The 15,484-nt window shown below is 50.0% G+C and overlaps 1 protein-coding gene across 1 annotated transcript in view; it reads right to left on the minus strand.

Annotated features, from left to right (window-relative positions):
• NID1 (nidogen 1) overlaps window positions 1-9,588 on the minus strand; it is a 73,066-nt gene extending 63,478 nt beyond the window's left edge. The window contains exon 1 of the mRNA XM_079106885.1: window positions 9,298-9,588. Within this exon, the coding sequence (XP_078963011.1) occupies window positions 9,298-9,522 (225 nt within the window). The 5' untranslated portion in view covers window positions 9,523-9,588. The remainder of the gene's footprint in view (window positions 1-9,297) is intronic.
• Between the last annotated feature and the right edge of the window lie 5,896 nt (window positions 9,589-15,484).

Here is a 15,484-nt window from a genome sequence, read left to right on the forward strand (position 1 = left end):
CAGAATGTATGTTCTAGGAAGTCTTGGGGTCGCTGAGATTCTCCAGACTCACCTGGTGTTTTGCCTCCTTAACAGAACATGCAGGATGGTCCCCTCCCCGGGGAAACCTTTCTCAGCTTGTCAGTCAACATCTCATTTCTCCTGGAAGGCCTTCCTGACCTCCAAGCAGGGCACAGCACTCTCCAGCTCTGTGCAGAGCCTCTCAGAGCACACAACTGTAACCCCAGCAGAAGTGAGGCAGGAGGATCCCGGGTTCAAAGCCAGCCTCAACAACTTGGTGAGGCCCCGAGCAACTCAGCAAACCCTATCTCAAAATGAAATATAAAAAAAGGCTGGGGATGTGGTTCAGTGGTTAAGCACACCTGGGTTCAATCCCTGGTACCAAAAAGAAAAAAGGAGCCCTACTCAATGGCACCCGCATGTTTCCTGCTGGGGGGTCACACCAGGAACCCACCCTGAGGGCATGCTCCCGAGGAAGCCTACCTGAATTATTGAGAGAGCTAAACATGAGAGCAATTATGTTGTAGTATTAAAGAAACAAACCTGTAAGTCCGGTGAGAGTCTTGGTGACTTACATCAAAGAGTAAAAACTATCTGTTGAAAGCACCTCGGCAGGCAGGTGGACCAAGGGGAAGACTGCCCTAAAGCTTGCTTACCCGCTCGGGTCACACTGGAACCCAGCCAGGTTCCCTCAGCAGCGTTCAAATGTGAGCACCGCATGTCACCAGCAAGGCCAGCAACTCCTTCCTCTCCCACGCACCCACCGCAGTACACACAACACATAATACAACGCCTCATCTGCTGCCCTAGGGCAGAACATGTCAATCACATCACCAATATGCCAAGGCAAAAATGTCGCCCACCTAGTGATGAACACTTGGAAACGCTCGCCTACAGTCCTTTCAACCCATCTGACAAGAAGGAGCTACTAACAGGGGAAGAGCACTCCCCGCATCAAAAGCACTTGCTGTTGTTTTCCTCTTGAAGACAGCGGGAGTCACTGGAGAAAGTCTAAGTGCAGACAATTGAAATCCGGATCAGAGTCCCATACCCAAGTACTTAGTTCAGACAAAACAGGGCAGCCATCTTTTTTGGTTTCAGTGAGCCAAGCAGCAGTCCCCAGGGCAGAAAGCAGCCTGCGATAGAGGGAAAGGGCTTCTCCAGAGGGTGTGTGGCCCAGAATACTTGAGGTAGCACAAATGAGAAACAAACAGGGTGGCTTTAGAAATGCAAATAGCTGTGCTGAGAAGACAATGAAATTTGCTGGAAAACAAACTCCCTGGATAGGAGGCAGAAAGAACTTAAGGTAGAATTATTTAGAATAAAGAATGGAAAAGCATCAAACGTTTAGAGGGTGTGTGCTAAGTCTGTAGTCCTAGCCACGGCTGTTTGCATTTTTTGAAGCTTAGTAATTCAACACAGTCATCCCTCTGTTCCCGTGTATGAAACAGACAAGGAAATGAAGAGGCTAATTTATTCCAAGGTTCACACAGCTGCCCAGCAATAAAACCAGGATCCACATCAAGTGGGATTCATACCCAGGGTCTTTCTTGTCACTTGTGGCTGCTTTGGAGAAATGGGGGCAGAAGTCATAGATGCAGTAGGAGATAGCTTCCAGGTTAGGGTTGGGCAGCCAGAAAAATCTGGAAAACTAATGGGCCTAAGAAAAGAAAAGCTTGGAAAACAAGTCCAGGATATAACAAGCCTAGAGCCTAGAGCCAAGACCTGGGCCTGGGGCCTTGTCCATTGGGACAGGACTCTACAGTTTACAAAGCACTTTTCTCCTGTTTTCTCACTGAACTTAGTAGAGTAGCATGAACAGCTTCTTCATTCTTCGTCTGGGAAAAAACTGAGCTGCAGTGTCCATCCCTTGCCTAAGACCACACCCGAAAAGTGACAGAACAAAACTCCAAGTCTGGCTGTCTGCAGTGGCCACACCTGCTAGCCCAGCTGCTCAGGAGGCTGAGGCAGGAGGATCCCGAGTTCCAGGCCGGCCTGGACAACTGAGTGAGACACTGTCTCAAAACAAAATTGTAGGAGGGCTGGCATAGCACCATAGTACTGCGTGTCCCCAGAATACATGAGTCCCCAGATTCGATCCCCAGCACCATCGAAAAGAAAAGGAAGGAAGGAAGGAAGGAAGGCAAGCAGCCCCAAGTCCAAAGGCAAATGTGTTTTCATTAACCCCAGAGAACCAGAGAAATGGCTCTGTCTTGAATTAGAAATAGAAACAAAAAAGGATTACTAAATAAAGATGAGGGTCAACCAAGGGTAATAGAAAGTCATCAAGTTCAACTTAATCCAGTTAATGTCTAATGAGAGATTTGGGATGAGTTACGGATCTCGTCTGTGGGAAATGGCTACCCAGATGACATTCTCACATTCAGAAACGGTCAAGGTCTTTACATTTTAACTACCTGGTGTGTCTGAAGGAGAAGCGATCATGGTGCCCTTGAGCATTCCACATGGTGAAGGTGGGTGGGAGGAAGGAAGGGGCCTTGCCCCTTGGTCTCTGGGTAGAACAGTGCTTCTCCTGAGTAACTGGGTACAGAATCAGCACTGTGGCCACAGGAGTCTCCCCATACACTAATTCCTTCATGTGAACATCAGAGGCTGTGGGAGAGAGCTAAGGAATCAGGTGTTCTGCTTCTGCCTTTCCAGAAGGAGACCTACTGTAGTACCACCCAAATCACAGAGAGCAAGGAAAAGCCTGTCAAGGAACATGCCCAATAACAATGCTGAAAGAACAAAGGAAACTAGCAAATGACAAAAGATAAATAAAACACCACTTTGCAACACTTAACAATCGACTCAGGGATTCAGGCGAGATCAGCCATGGACAGTAAGGCCACCTGATGAAAGGCAGGGGCAGGGACTGGCTGGGAGACAAACATGCCACCCGCAGCTCTGCTCACAAGCTTGAGAACATAGCTAACAGACACTCCGGCTGTCATCTCCTTGGTGCCTGTTATCAATCTTAACATGGCTAACAGAGCCACAACCAGACATCAGCAGCCTCTGATGTCACACCATGTGACATACACAGCTTCAGTTATAAAGTACTTTAGTTAAAAAAAAAAACAAACCTATTTTAATTTAATTAATCAATAAAAATACAATTAAAATTAAATTAAAAATTTAAACATCCAATTAAAAAGGATTTGAATAGCCATTTCTCCCAAGATGATGTACTAGTGGCCCTAAGCACAGGAAGAGATGCCCAACATTTGGAACCACTGGGAAATGCAAGTCAGCATCACAAGACACTGTTCACACTCACTAGCATGGCTACGAATCAGAAAGAGAACTAACAAGTGTTGGTGAGGATTCAAGAAACTGGAACCCGCACACTCTGCTGGGACCGTGGGATGCTGCAATCACTGTGGAAAGCTCCAACAGCTCCTCAGAACACTAAGCAGAGTTGGAAATGACCAGGCAAGTCCACTCCTGGGTATGTGCTCAAGATCCTGAGGCAGAGCTCCACACCAAAACCTGTGCGTGATTTTCATAGCAGCATACCCCAAAGAGGAGACACACTGGATGTCCATTAACTAGGAATGGACAAACAAAGTGTGGGTTAAGGAAAACAAGGGACTGTTATCCATGAAGGAGTCCTGAGAGTGCCACACAGGGGCACACCTCAAGGACTTCACCACACCTCGAGGAGGTCACGCCGAGTGAAAGAAGCCAGTCCTGAAAGATCACACTCTCCACTTACACAAAACATCCACAACAGGCAAATCCAGGGACAGAAGCAGACTAGTGGCTGCCAGGACTGGGGGAGGGAGATATGGGAAGTGACCACTGGATACCGGATTTGCTTTGGGGCTAATAAAAATATCTCAGATAGTGGTGATCATTGTACAGCTCTCTAAAAATACTCAAAGTCACTAAAAACCATACTTAAAATGTGAATTCTATTGTATGTGACTTATATCTCAATAAAGTTGCTATTTAAAAATCAATGTGTGAGATGAGTGTATAAAGTGAGAAGAGAGATATATACATCTGAGAATCTCTGCAAGATTTTTAAAACATGAACGGTGATTGTCTCTAAGGAGGAAATGATGAGGCCGGAGGCAGGGTGGGAAGGAAACCTCGTTTTCCACTGTTTTTATTAGATTGTTTTTTGGAAATCTTAGATGCATCACTATTCTCAAAATTAACTTTAAAATGAAATTATACATGTTCTCCAAAGGAAAAAGTTTAACCGATTATTTTCAAGATCTGATTCAATGACCCACTTAAGGAAATGCAGAAATGAAGTAACACACTAAGCAATGGGACAAGGAAAGGCAGGAGGGTGAGAGGCAGTGATTGTCAAATGAATCCACTAATCCAAGGGGAAAGGGCCAGGCCACCCTAGGGCTCTGTCCTTGTTGAAATCCCTGACTGTATAAGGCAGCCACACTCCTGCCCCTCCCACAGAGCTAAGCTGTCACCCTTCTGTCCCTGCCACGTTGGGGAGGGTCTCAGGCCTCTTCCCAGGCCTCACACCAGTACATCCACACCCTGAGTCTCTCCCTCAGAAAGCCCGTCACGGTGGCACATGGACAGTGACGAAGGTCACCACTGGCTTAATGTCCACCCTCCTCATGGCACTGTTCACCCTGGGAGGAGAGAAACACACGGTCTGCTTCCACTTTCTGTCCAAATCCCTGCACTGTGCCTGGCACACTAGGGAACAAATTAAGTATTCATGAACTGAATCAATGGTAGATCTTAACACTGGACCGTGTGTCACAAAATAACCACGATAGCCAGCACCCTGAAAAACGTCACACTGCTTACTCGGCAGGGGGTCACCAGTCAAACCTATTAAGATCCAAGATGAAATGAGCCTTAGGGGACAATCTTGTCGAACCTCTTCATTTTATACATAAAAACGCCAGATGGACAAGAGGCTGAGAAAGGAAATGATCTGATTCCAATTATAAGTGGGTCGGGGAGAGGTCTGGGGCACAAGGCATCTCTCAGCACCCCACAGCTGTGCTCCCTGCTGTATCTGTCACCCACCAAAGGCCTCGCTGTTAATCAATTACACGTTAGCCCCCAGTGGAGATGAAAACCTGCCATTCAACCACAGGCACTGAGCAACTCTGGGCAGCCCAGAAGCAGGGGCCCCTTCTTCCAAGTGGCACTAGTCCCAGCGGAGGCTCAGGGCTTGGTGGACAGCATGGGAGCTGGATTTCAGTCCTCCTGTGTCCTGGGCCAGAACCCTTCTGTGCAGTGTCTGCACAACCCTGGGTGGTGGCCCTGTGCTTGACCGCTCAATCCATAAACTTCCTTGACTGCCAGAAAATGTGGCCACACTATACCTGAAACACCAGAAGGGAGTGTGTGTGTGTGTGTGTGTGTGTGTGAGAGAGAGAGAGAGAGAGAGAGAGAGAGAGAGAGAGAGAGAGAGAGAGGTGGAAGGAAACCAAAAGCACAGAGAGGAGTCAGGATAGAGGCACACAATCCAAGGATAGCCTTGAGTATTTTTCCATGGCATGAAGAGTTTTATCCATAAAAACAAAACAAAACAAACAAACAAACAAACAAAAACTGGGCAGGCATTGTGATGCACACCACGCTGTAATTCCAGCAGCTCCAGAGGCTGAGGCAGGAAGATCCTGAGTTCAAAGCCAGCCTCAGCAAAAACTGAGGTGCTAAAAACAACTCAGTGAAACCCTGTCTCTAAATAAAATACAAAAAATGGGGCTGGGGATGTGGCTCAGTGGTTGAGTTTAATCCCCAGTACCCCCCCTCCCAAAAAAAGAATGCATTAAATAATAACAATTAATTCATTTCTCCATTTCTATGAATCAAAGATAAATAACTTAATACGCAATAAAGTCATATTCCAGAAATTCTTCTATTGATCATTCAATATTCCCCCAATCAAAATTTCCAATCAGCATGAGATGCTCAGCCTAAGTAAACTGAGATGGTATAATTCCAGTCAAAGGAAGAACATGTTTTCACTGCTCTGCTCAACCTTGTTACGATTTTGAAAAACTCTCACCCAGGGAGTTCAAGATTCATTGGCAGAGGCAGCAGAGCTCAAGTGAATCGTCCAATGGCTCAGTGAGCTGGCTGGTCAGACCCAAGAGGAAGTCTGAAGAATGGCTGGTTTTATTGGTGGGACTGTGCTGATTTACCATCCAAAGCTCAGAGGTCATCCCACGGGGAGAATGGGGCCTCATCAGAGGGAGCCTGCGGGGTCCACAGGGAGAGATCTGTAACCAAGACAGCCCCTGCCCTCCCATAGGGCTGCCAGCCACGACCTCCTCCTGCCTTTGAGCTCATTAAGGCTCAAATGATGTTCCGATCCCACCAGACCAGCAGCACTACAGCAGGCATTGGGTCTCAGGACCCTTTACACTCCTAATGAAGTTTGAAGATTCCCAAAGACTTGATTTATGTAAGTTATTACAATCCATATTTATCCTATGAGAAATTAAAGCTGAGAAATATTTAAGTGTTGGTAATATTTAAATAATGAACTCATTACATGTTAAAGGACATTTTTAATGAAAATAATTACATTTTCCAGGTCAAAAATACCTAGGAAGAGAAGTGTTATGTCTAGTTGATTGGAAAGCAGCTGGATTCTCAATCTGCCTCCTCGTCTGATCTACGGTGATGGTGTGCGTGTGTCATGTAGCCTCTGGTGAGCTCCGCTGTGTTATGCGTGAGACCATCAGAGTACGAAAAGCAAATATCACCTTGGTACGATTAGGAAAAGAGTTTCAAACTTATAAATTCCTTGGGAAAGCCTCAGGGCCCCCAGGGATCCCCAGACCACACGCTGAGAACTGCTGCCTTACCACATCGCTAGTGGGGATCATTTTCCAGGGCTCCAAATCCAGTCTTTCTTACTATACTATTTCCCTTTGCAAATCAGTGTCTCCAGGTTTCCACTTTCCTCCCTAGTCTGACTTCTTGCTTGAGGATCTGCTAGCTGCAGTGCATCTCCAAGTTCTGGTCCCCTCTCTGGTCTCCAAAGCCACAGTCAAACTTGGGCTAACAACTTTTCACTTGAGTCAGCCCTCCCCATCACCACATCACTGTCTGCCTTCTTCCTGTCCCTTACGTGACCTGAGAGATCACCTCTCAGATCACCTTTCCCTCTTCTGTAGGCTCCATCCTCACATGCCTGGATAAACCAGCAGTTTTTGGCACTGGTTTCTGCTTCCAAACTCTCCCTTACCTGCTTGTCCAGGCCATCTTGCAAGGCTCCGTCAGGCAGGCATGCAAAACAGACCAGCTATGCATTACCCAAGCGTCCAACCACAACCAGCATCTTCCATGATGCTCCACCCAGCACGTTGTATCATTTGGCCTCAGTTCTTCCCCCTCCTTACACCCCCGCCAGTTACCACCATGGATAGGGTAACTGGACTCCTGATTAACCCTGAGTACAGTCATATGAGTTGATGAGGTCCCTGAGATGCCAGCAGGCGTGGCCCAAGCAGAGATTTGAGAAGGCACTCAGGTCTTTCCACTTACCCTCCAGCGCCACAGACATCCCTACGAGAGAAGGATGAGTCTAAGCTGGCCCCAGGAGGCAGCAGCGTCCAGCAGAGCTCTTAGCAATACTAGAAATGTTTAGAGCATCGGTGTACAACACAGATGCCATTTGCCATTGGGAGAGCTGGCCACTTGAGATGTGGCCAGTAAGGACCAAAAGGCTGACAAGTACTTTCATATTATTTTATGGTCATTCATTTAGAGGGTGCATATGGCTAGTGGTTACTGTGTTAGAAAGAACAGCTGTGGAAGATGAGAGAAGGGTGAAGCAGAGGAAATCAGCCCAAACCCCCACCAACGCCACCCGGCATCAGTACAAGGTCAGTGGATTCCAATAGGTCTGCTTACTTACATGAGAAATTTTCATGTTTATTTTCAGTAGCTGCTAACTGATACATAGTATTTCCTTCAACATGAATGTAGGCAACTAAGCATAACAGGAGTAGCACTTATTGTCTTTGACCCCAATAAAATTCACATCACATTATAGTTGCTGCAGGTATCTCTGAATATTTACAGTCCTCATGATCTTCACAGTTCAACAGTTGTCGGACTCAACCTTGAATCCACTGTCCCACCGTGTTGTTAAATGTGGTTAAAAGTAAGAACTACACTACTCCATACATTTTAAAAATATATTTTGATCTGTATTTCAACATGTGCGATCTCTGGTAAGCTCGTGGATTTTACTGTATGCATTTAAAAGCATTATACAGAGAAGGGGTCTACAGACCGGGCCAGACTGCCCAACGGGGCAGGGAGGTCATCCGGCAAGGCTGAGCGCTCTTCGTGGGTCGGGGACTAAGGACTCAATCGCTTCGGGCACACCCACGACCTCCACGAGGGTGTCGTCCAAGGCGCGCCCTGTCCAGGCGGGACGCGAGCACGGCCATTTCCCCAGCAGGACCGGCTCGGGCGCTGTTTGCGCAGGCCCCCCACTGCTGGAATGCACGCAGCTTTTATGAAATCCACATGGTGCGCGTCTGCGGAAGGCAGCGGCACCAAAGGGCTGGACGGAGTTGACAACGCCCCCAGGCCCGGCCAGCGCTGGAAAGGATGTAGAGAGCTAAAGGTCGTCTGGCCTCGCTCCTCATTTGGGCCCCCCGGGGTGACAATGCTCGGCCACAGGAAATTGGATCACCCAGGCGCCCTGCGTTCCCAGCCCTGAACTCTGGACTCTGAACGGCGCCCAAGTCGAGAGCAGAGTCACTGCCAAGACAGAGCCACAGTCCCCACACACCGATGCAGGCGGCTGTCGGGCGGGGAGCCGGTTGTCTCTTTTCCCGCCCGGCACCCTCAGCAGTCCCTGGGTCCACGCGCGGGCTCGGTCCTGCCCTGGTCACTCTCCTGGCGAGGCTCCGAGTCCGCACCTGGCCCCACCCGGCCGGGTCCTGCCACGCAAGGCACGGGACAAAGGCGGGACGCCGACGACCGCCGGCGGCGTGCAGCCCACCGCCGCGGGGAGGAAGTTCCGCCCTGTCTCCCCGGGTCGCCGAGTCCCCGCGTCCGGGCAGGGCGCGCGCGGAGCCCGACAGACCCGGCGAGCCGGTGCCGCCCGGAGGCGAGTGCCCCTCGGGAGGCAGCGCCCGGCGCGGGGGACCCGGGCTGGCCGGAGAGGCCGGAGACCCCTCGGCGCGCAGACCCAGCGCCGCGCCCCGGCGGCCCAAGGCTGGGTCCCGCCCGCGACGCCCACGTCCGTCCGGCTCCGCAGGCGCCCCCGGCGCGCCGGGCCTTCCTGCCGACCCCCGCTCAGCCCGCGCCCTCCCGCCCGGCTCGACTCACGTAGACCGAGGTGATGCCCGACTTGTCGTAGAAGCGGAGCGCCCCGCTCAGCTCCAGCGCCGGGGAGACGAGGTCGTCGCCGTCCTCCAGCTCCAGGTCCCCGTGTTCGGGACCGAATGGGAAGAGCTCCTGGCGGCTCAGGCAGCCCGCGGGCCCCGCCAGCAGCAGCTGCAGCAGCAGCGCCCGCGTCCACGCAGCCCCGCGCCCGCTGCTCGCCGCCAACATGTTCCCGACTGCTGTCCCGCAAAGCCAACGAGCGGCTCGGCGGCCCGCGGCTGGGAAGGCGGAGACGTAACCGGACGCCCCTCTGCAGCCCCTCCTCGCCTCCGCCTCCCAGCCTTCCCACCCCGGGAGACGGGGAGGGGAGCCGCGGGAGATGCGGAGGGCCCCGCCCCGTCCACCCCGCGCGGCCGACGCGGCCCGAAGGCCAGTGGCGGCTACGGGGAGCGCGGGGGGACACCGGGTCCCCCACGTTCTGGTGCAATAGGCCTTGATGCCCGCGGTTCTGAAACCAACCAACCGTGGGCTCCCGGCGAGCGGGTCCAGCTGGAGGGAGCAAAGCATGGGGCTGCGCACCGTGGTCCCGCCGGCGACCTGGAAACGCTCTGGGCTCGGGAACCCAGTGCCGGTGCTGTGTCCGGTGTCGGGTAGCATGCCTCCTGAGGGAAGACCCCGTTATGCACTGGGCATCAGTGGAGAGGGGACTGGGCCAGGAGCATGTTCCTGTACTCAACCATCCATTCACACAGCATTTTTTGAGCGCCTGATCTTGGGTTCCCTAATGTGGAGTTTCCGTAAGAAATAGGGTCCCACCCTCCAAGACAAAGTCACGAGTGTGTAGCACAATTCAGGGTTAGGTTCGCTGAAGCCCCAAGTGATAAGACATTAGAACTGGAATGATTCCAGGGGAAGCTTTGTGCCAGGCGGTGGGAATCAAACCGGACCTTCTGGAAGGTCGGGGAGCCAGGTGGATGCAAGGTACCATCCTCCAGCAGAGAATTTGGGAGGGGCTGCTCCAAGACTTGAATAATAGATCTAGGAATTTGAAGTCGCCCTTAGATGCAAAGAACTATTGAAAGTTCTTGATAAAGCGAGATAAATGACTTAAGTGGTATCCTAAAGAAGCCCAGCCATTGATCATTAATTTGGCACTTGGTTGAAAGAAGAGACAGTAGGTCACTAAAGGACTCTGGGGGGAGGTTGGCGGGTGGGTGTGCAGGGGTAAGAAAGAAAGAGATGGAAATCTGGAAGAAATGAACCCAAGAGATGTTACAATGAACAAAGGAACACAACCTGATGACAGATTTGACATTGAAGCTAAGAAGAAATGAGGTTAAAATTGGGTCAAAGTTGTGTGCCTTGAGGGCAGGTCAGGAAACCAGTGCTGGCTTTGACACCAGGGAAGAGGACGTTTGGGACAGCTGGAGCCGGAGATGTGTTTGGTTTCAGAACTGTTAACTCAGAGGGGTCAACAGGACATCCCCATTTCCTGCCAACAGCTAAAATCAAGGTCCTGGAAGCTAGTCTGGAATCCCTCTCCCAGTAAACAACAAATTCTATATAATATTTAGAGGATGTGAATCCTGAAGCAGCAGAAAACAGGAAGAAAAACCAAATGAAGCACAGCTTCTGAGCAGAAACGTTTTGTATCGTGACACTGTCTTTTAAACTTGTTAGCCATCAGAGGTCACAATGTCAAGTGCTTGCTAGGTCCCCCGTGTTCTACAGGTGTTAATGTACCTTGCACTCACAAGGAAGAAGCCATCCCTGTACTATAGAGGGACACAGAGACCCAGAGGGCTTAAATCATCCTGTTAAGATCACACAGCTGGGCCCTTGCAGGTGACCCAAGGTGATCCAACTACAGGAACCCCATATTCATTTGTTTACTTATTTATTGCAGTGCTGGGGATCAAATCCAGGGGCTCATACGTGCTAAGTGCTGTACCCCTGTGCCTTGTCCCTTGGAATCCCATTACATTAAATAGCCCCAGCACAGCTGAATTTCTCCCTGGGTTAAAGAGCAGCTAATGCTGTCTATTGTTAAGTCTTGCATCACAGCTTGATCCTTCCAGAAGCACTTCCTGGCTCCACTGCTCCACAGCCCCCTGCTCTACCTTCCGTCTCTGGGCTGCCTGGCCCTGCACCGGTTCGAACCACGGAGATCCCCTATGAAGGCTCTTTGCCCCTCCGCCCACCTGCACACGGCTCAGGCCCACTGCTGCCCAGGCCCTGCAGATGAGGAGAGCTGGAGCCCAGGGGCCTCTTCCCGCCTGTGCACAGTCTATTCTCCAACCCCCACCCACCCTACCCTGGGTCACACATCAGAGCAGTCCCTGGAGCGTTGTCTGAGCCTGGAATGCTCCTACCCCTTCACAGATTCTCTCCCTTTTTGGTACTCAGACAGCGGCTGGAACTCCTATTGGCCCACGGGATTTCCCAGAGAATGCAGGAGGAGAGCGGCTCTGGACTGCTGGGTCAGCACAGCCCCCAGAGTCCAGGTTGGCAAGGCCTGTACCCAGACTACCAGTTGTTTAAGTGTGGGCAAGCTTCAGACCGTCCATATCCTCACCGTTTGTGTGGGATATTCACGCTTACAATCAAAGAATTGTGAACACAAGATAAGGTGATCCTTGAAAAGCCCTGACACAGATTCAGAGAACATAGGCAGTTGATACTAAGCCACCATTATGACCTCCAGCTACTGTTTTCATGGTTCTGATTATGTCAGCATCTCCTGAGGAAATACCATGAGTCAGACACAGTACCAGGGATTTTCAATACCAGGACCTTTAAAGCACAACCCTTTTGTACTGCTTGCAGTATTTTGGGGGAAGACAGACAAGACCTTAACTGTGCAATGCCTTAACAGACCTTGTGGGACACTTGCTTCTGCTAGGTGCTTTGTGCAGCAGTGCACGTGGTCCTACTAACAACAGCACAAGCTAGCAGGCCCATACCAGGAAGCGCAGCGCACTTTGGATAACCTGCCCAGGCTCCCTCGGGTGGTAGATTTGAGTCCCTCACCAAAGCTGACACTCTCTCTCCCACACCATCTTGCCTTTCTACAGCAGGGGAGGGTTCTGCTTTGATTTCCACCCACAGGAAACATTGCTGCACCGGGTGTATATACTATGCACGCTCTATTTATACAGGCCCATGTTCCCTTATTTCATCAGCACCGCCCGGCCTGCGCAAGTCAGTATATATTGTAAACGCACTGTCATTTCTTATTTATAGCCCACACTCCTTCCCACAGCCCAGTCCTGTGGGACGTGATGTTGGTGCTGCATCTCCTAACAGGACACTGTGGTCTGAGTCTCTCTCACTCCTTTACAATTTGTAATTACCAGCACATCCCGGCAATCACAAACCTGTTCACGGAATACTTCATGTCACCATGTCACATGATGCGCCGGAGGTCTTCCAGGTGCACGCTGTATTGCCACCTCCTCTAGTCTGCCCCGGGTTGCGGGGGCGGGGGGGGGGGTGTCCTCCAATGGAAGCTCTTTGAGGAAGCATGTGCTCCATTTGGTTCCCTAGGTTCACAGAGCCTAGCCGGGTGCTGCGCACTAATCAAAGTTAGCAGTTTAAGATCTCAGTAATATCTTTAAGAATCCTTCAGTACTGGCAGTAGCAACAGCACCCATAATTCCCTGATACACCAGAGTTTTTAAAAGTGTCTTGTGTGCAGCTCAGGGATAGAGTTCTTGCCTGGCAGGAGCAGCAAGGCCCTGGGGTCCATGGCCAGCACTATTAATTAAAAAAAAAAAAAAAAAAAAACTTTTTTTAAAGTGAAATTCTGCTCTTTTGAGACTTGCACTCTTTCTTTGACTTCTGTCATCCTGATGAAGCAGGAAGATAAAAATTTAGGAAGCAGTTCTCAGGCCATGTCTATGAGAAGCCACAGTAAGTTGCCCACCTGGTTATTCAGACAGAAGTCCCCATGGTGAGTGGGAGAACAGTCAGCTTGGCTGGCCATCCCGGAAGGAGGCTTCCCTTCTAACTTCACTCTGCCGCGAGGTGTGGCCACTGTCCACATGTGGCCATGGAAAGATCCTTCACCTTTCAGATTTCACAGGGAGTTAAATGTGTTACTGTTTCAATTCTAGGGGACTCACCTATGAATACCTTCATCAACTGAGGCTCAACTCCACTCAGATAAAGGTGGCCTGGGTCAGTGACGAGGGGTGCATCCAGCAGTGGTGCTCAACCCCTCTGCTTCTAGAGGCAGTAAAAAGCATTAGGGAGACATGGTCATGTCCGCTCTGCCTTCGAGGCAGAAAAGGCCAGGCTTCTCAGGGTAGAGTCTCATCTCAGTCTCTGCGTCCTTCTTTCCTCTGAGCGTCCTCCTGGGTCATTATCATTAGACCTCCCTAACTCCACTTGCTTTCTGTTGTCATTTTGATTTTTAATTCTGACTTGTGTAATTTTCAGAGTCACATAGATGTTGCAAGAATAAAATAACAGAAAATTGCCTGTATACCCTTTACCTCGATTTCCCCCAATGTTGCTTTATGTCTGTGTATGCACACGCACCCGCACACCTGGGTGTAGATATATACATATGTGCATATTTTTAACTGAACCATTTGAGGGTAAGTTGCAAACATGGTGCCCCTTTACATCTGAACACTTCTTAAAAACATTCTCTGACATAGCCAAGTGCAATTACCACAATAAGGACATCGTCATTGGCATAACACTCAACACTAACTGTTAAGGTTTGGATCTTCATTCTCCCCAAAAGCCATGTGCTGAGGCTTTGTCCCAGCTGATGGCCCAGTAGGGAACGTCCCATAGGAGGTGGGACTTGACTGGAGGAAGTCATGAGGCTTGCTTTTGAGGGGTCCATCTTGTCCCTGGCCCCCCTTCCTTTCTCTCTGCTTCCATGAGATAAGCAGCCTCCTTCCACCACGATGTTCTACCTCACCTCAGGCTCAAACCTCTGAGCCAAAATAAATCTTTCCCCCTTTTAAGCTATTTATCACAGTGACAAAAAGATGGTCAAATATCAAAACAATATCCACAAAAGCAAGTAGCAAATCATCAATTGCGTTTCACTGCTGTCTGTTTTCAGTCTTCTTTGATTTGGAAGAGTTCCTCGTCGCCCCACCTTTCATGACCTCGGTGTATCTTAAGAGGACAGACCAGTTCTTCTGTAGACTGTTCCTCAATTTGGCAAGGGTTGCTTCACAGCTAGATCAGAATTTTGCGTGAACGTCTCAGAGGCGATCCGTGTCCTCAGGGCAATGTGTCGGGTGACACCTGGTTAATCTTGGTCACCTGGGACAATCACATGGCCTAGACTTTCCTACTACAACTCGCTGTGTTTTGTTTTGTAATTACTAAGTCTGTTGTGGAGATAATTCAAGGCTATGTAAACACCTTGTTCTTCACTAAACTTTTGCCCTCTAGTTTCAACCCACTGATGATCCTTGCCAGAATCAATCATTACAATGGTTGACAGGTGGGTAGTTTTCCTTCCTTTGGTCCTTAAAATTTGTCTTTATTCTGGTAAAATACATGTGCATGATATTTACCCTTGGGAACACCGTAGTGCCGAGTTCCACCCTGTGACCTGTTTCGTGTTGTGTGGCCATCACCACCATCCATCTCAACAACCTTTTTGTTTAATTTCAAAAAGAAAATATTTTAGTTGTAAACAGACACAATACCTTTATTTTATTTATTTATTCATTTTTACATGGCGCTGAGGATAGAAGCCAGTGCCTCGTTCGTGCGAGGCAAGCGCTCCACTGCTGAGCCACAACCCCAGCCCTCAACCACCTCCTTACCTCACAGAGCTGAGCTCTCCCCACTAAACAGCACCCCCATTTCTCCTCCCCTCAGCCGCCATCCCACTTCTGTCTCTAGGAATCTGACTATTCTAGGAAAGTCCCGTTAGTGAAATCATATGGCATCTGTCCCTCTGTGACAGGCTGGTCGCACAGAACCTAATGCTGCTGGGATTCATCGGTGCCTGGTGCGCGTCAGAATTTCCTTCCTTTGTCAGGCTCACGTCCATTGTTTGGATCCGCCACATCTTGTTTTTCCATTCCACAGACACACAGCTGCCTCCACGTTGAGCCATCCTGGGCAACGCTGCCACGAGCGCATATGTACACACGTCTCCTGAGACCCCGCTTTCAGTTCTTTGGGGGGCGCACCCAGCGGCGGAATTGCT

Source organism: Sciurus vulgaris, assembly GCF_902686455.1.
Source record: "Sciurus vulgaris genome assembly, chromosome: 12".
NCBI classification, from domain to species: Eukaryota; Metazoa; Chordata; class Mammalia; order Rodentia; family Sciuridae; genus Sciurus; species Sciurus vulgaris.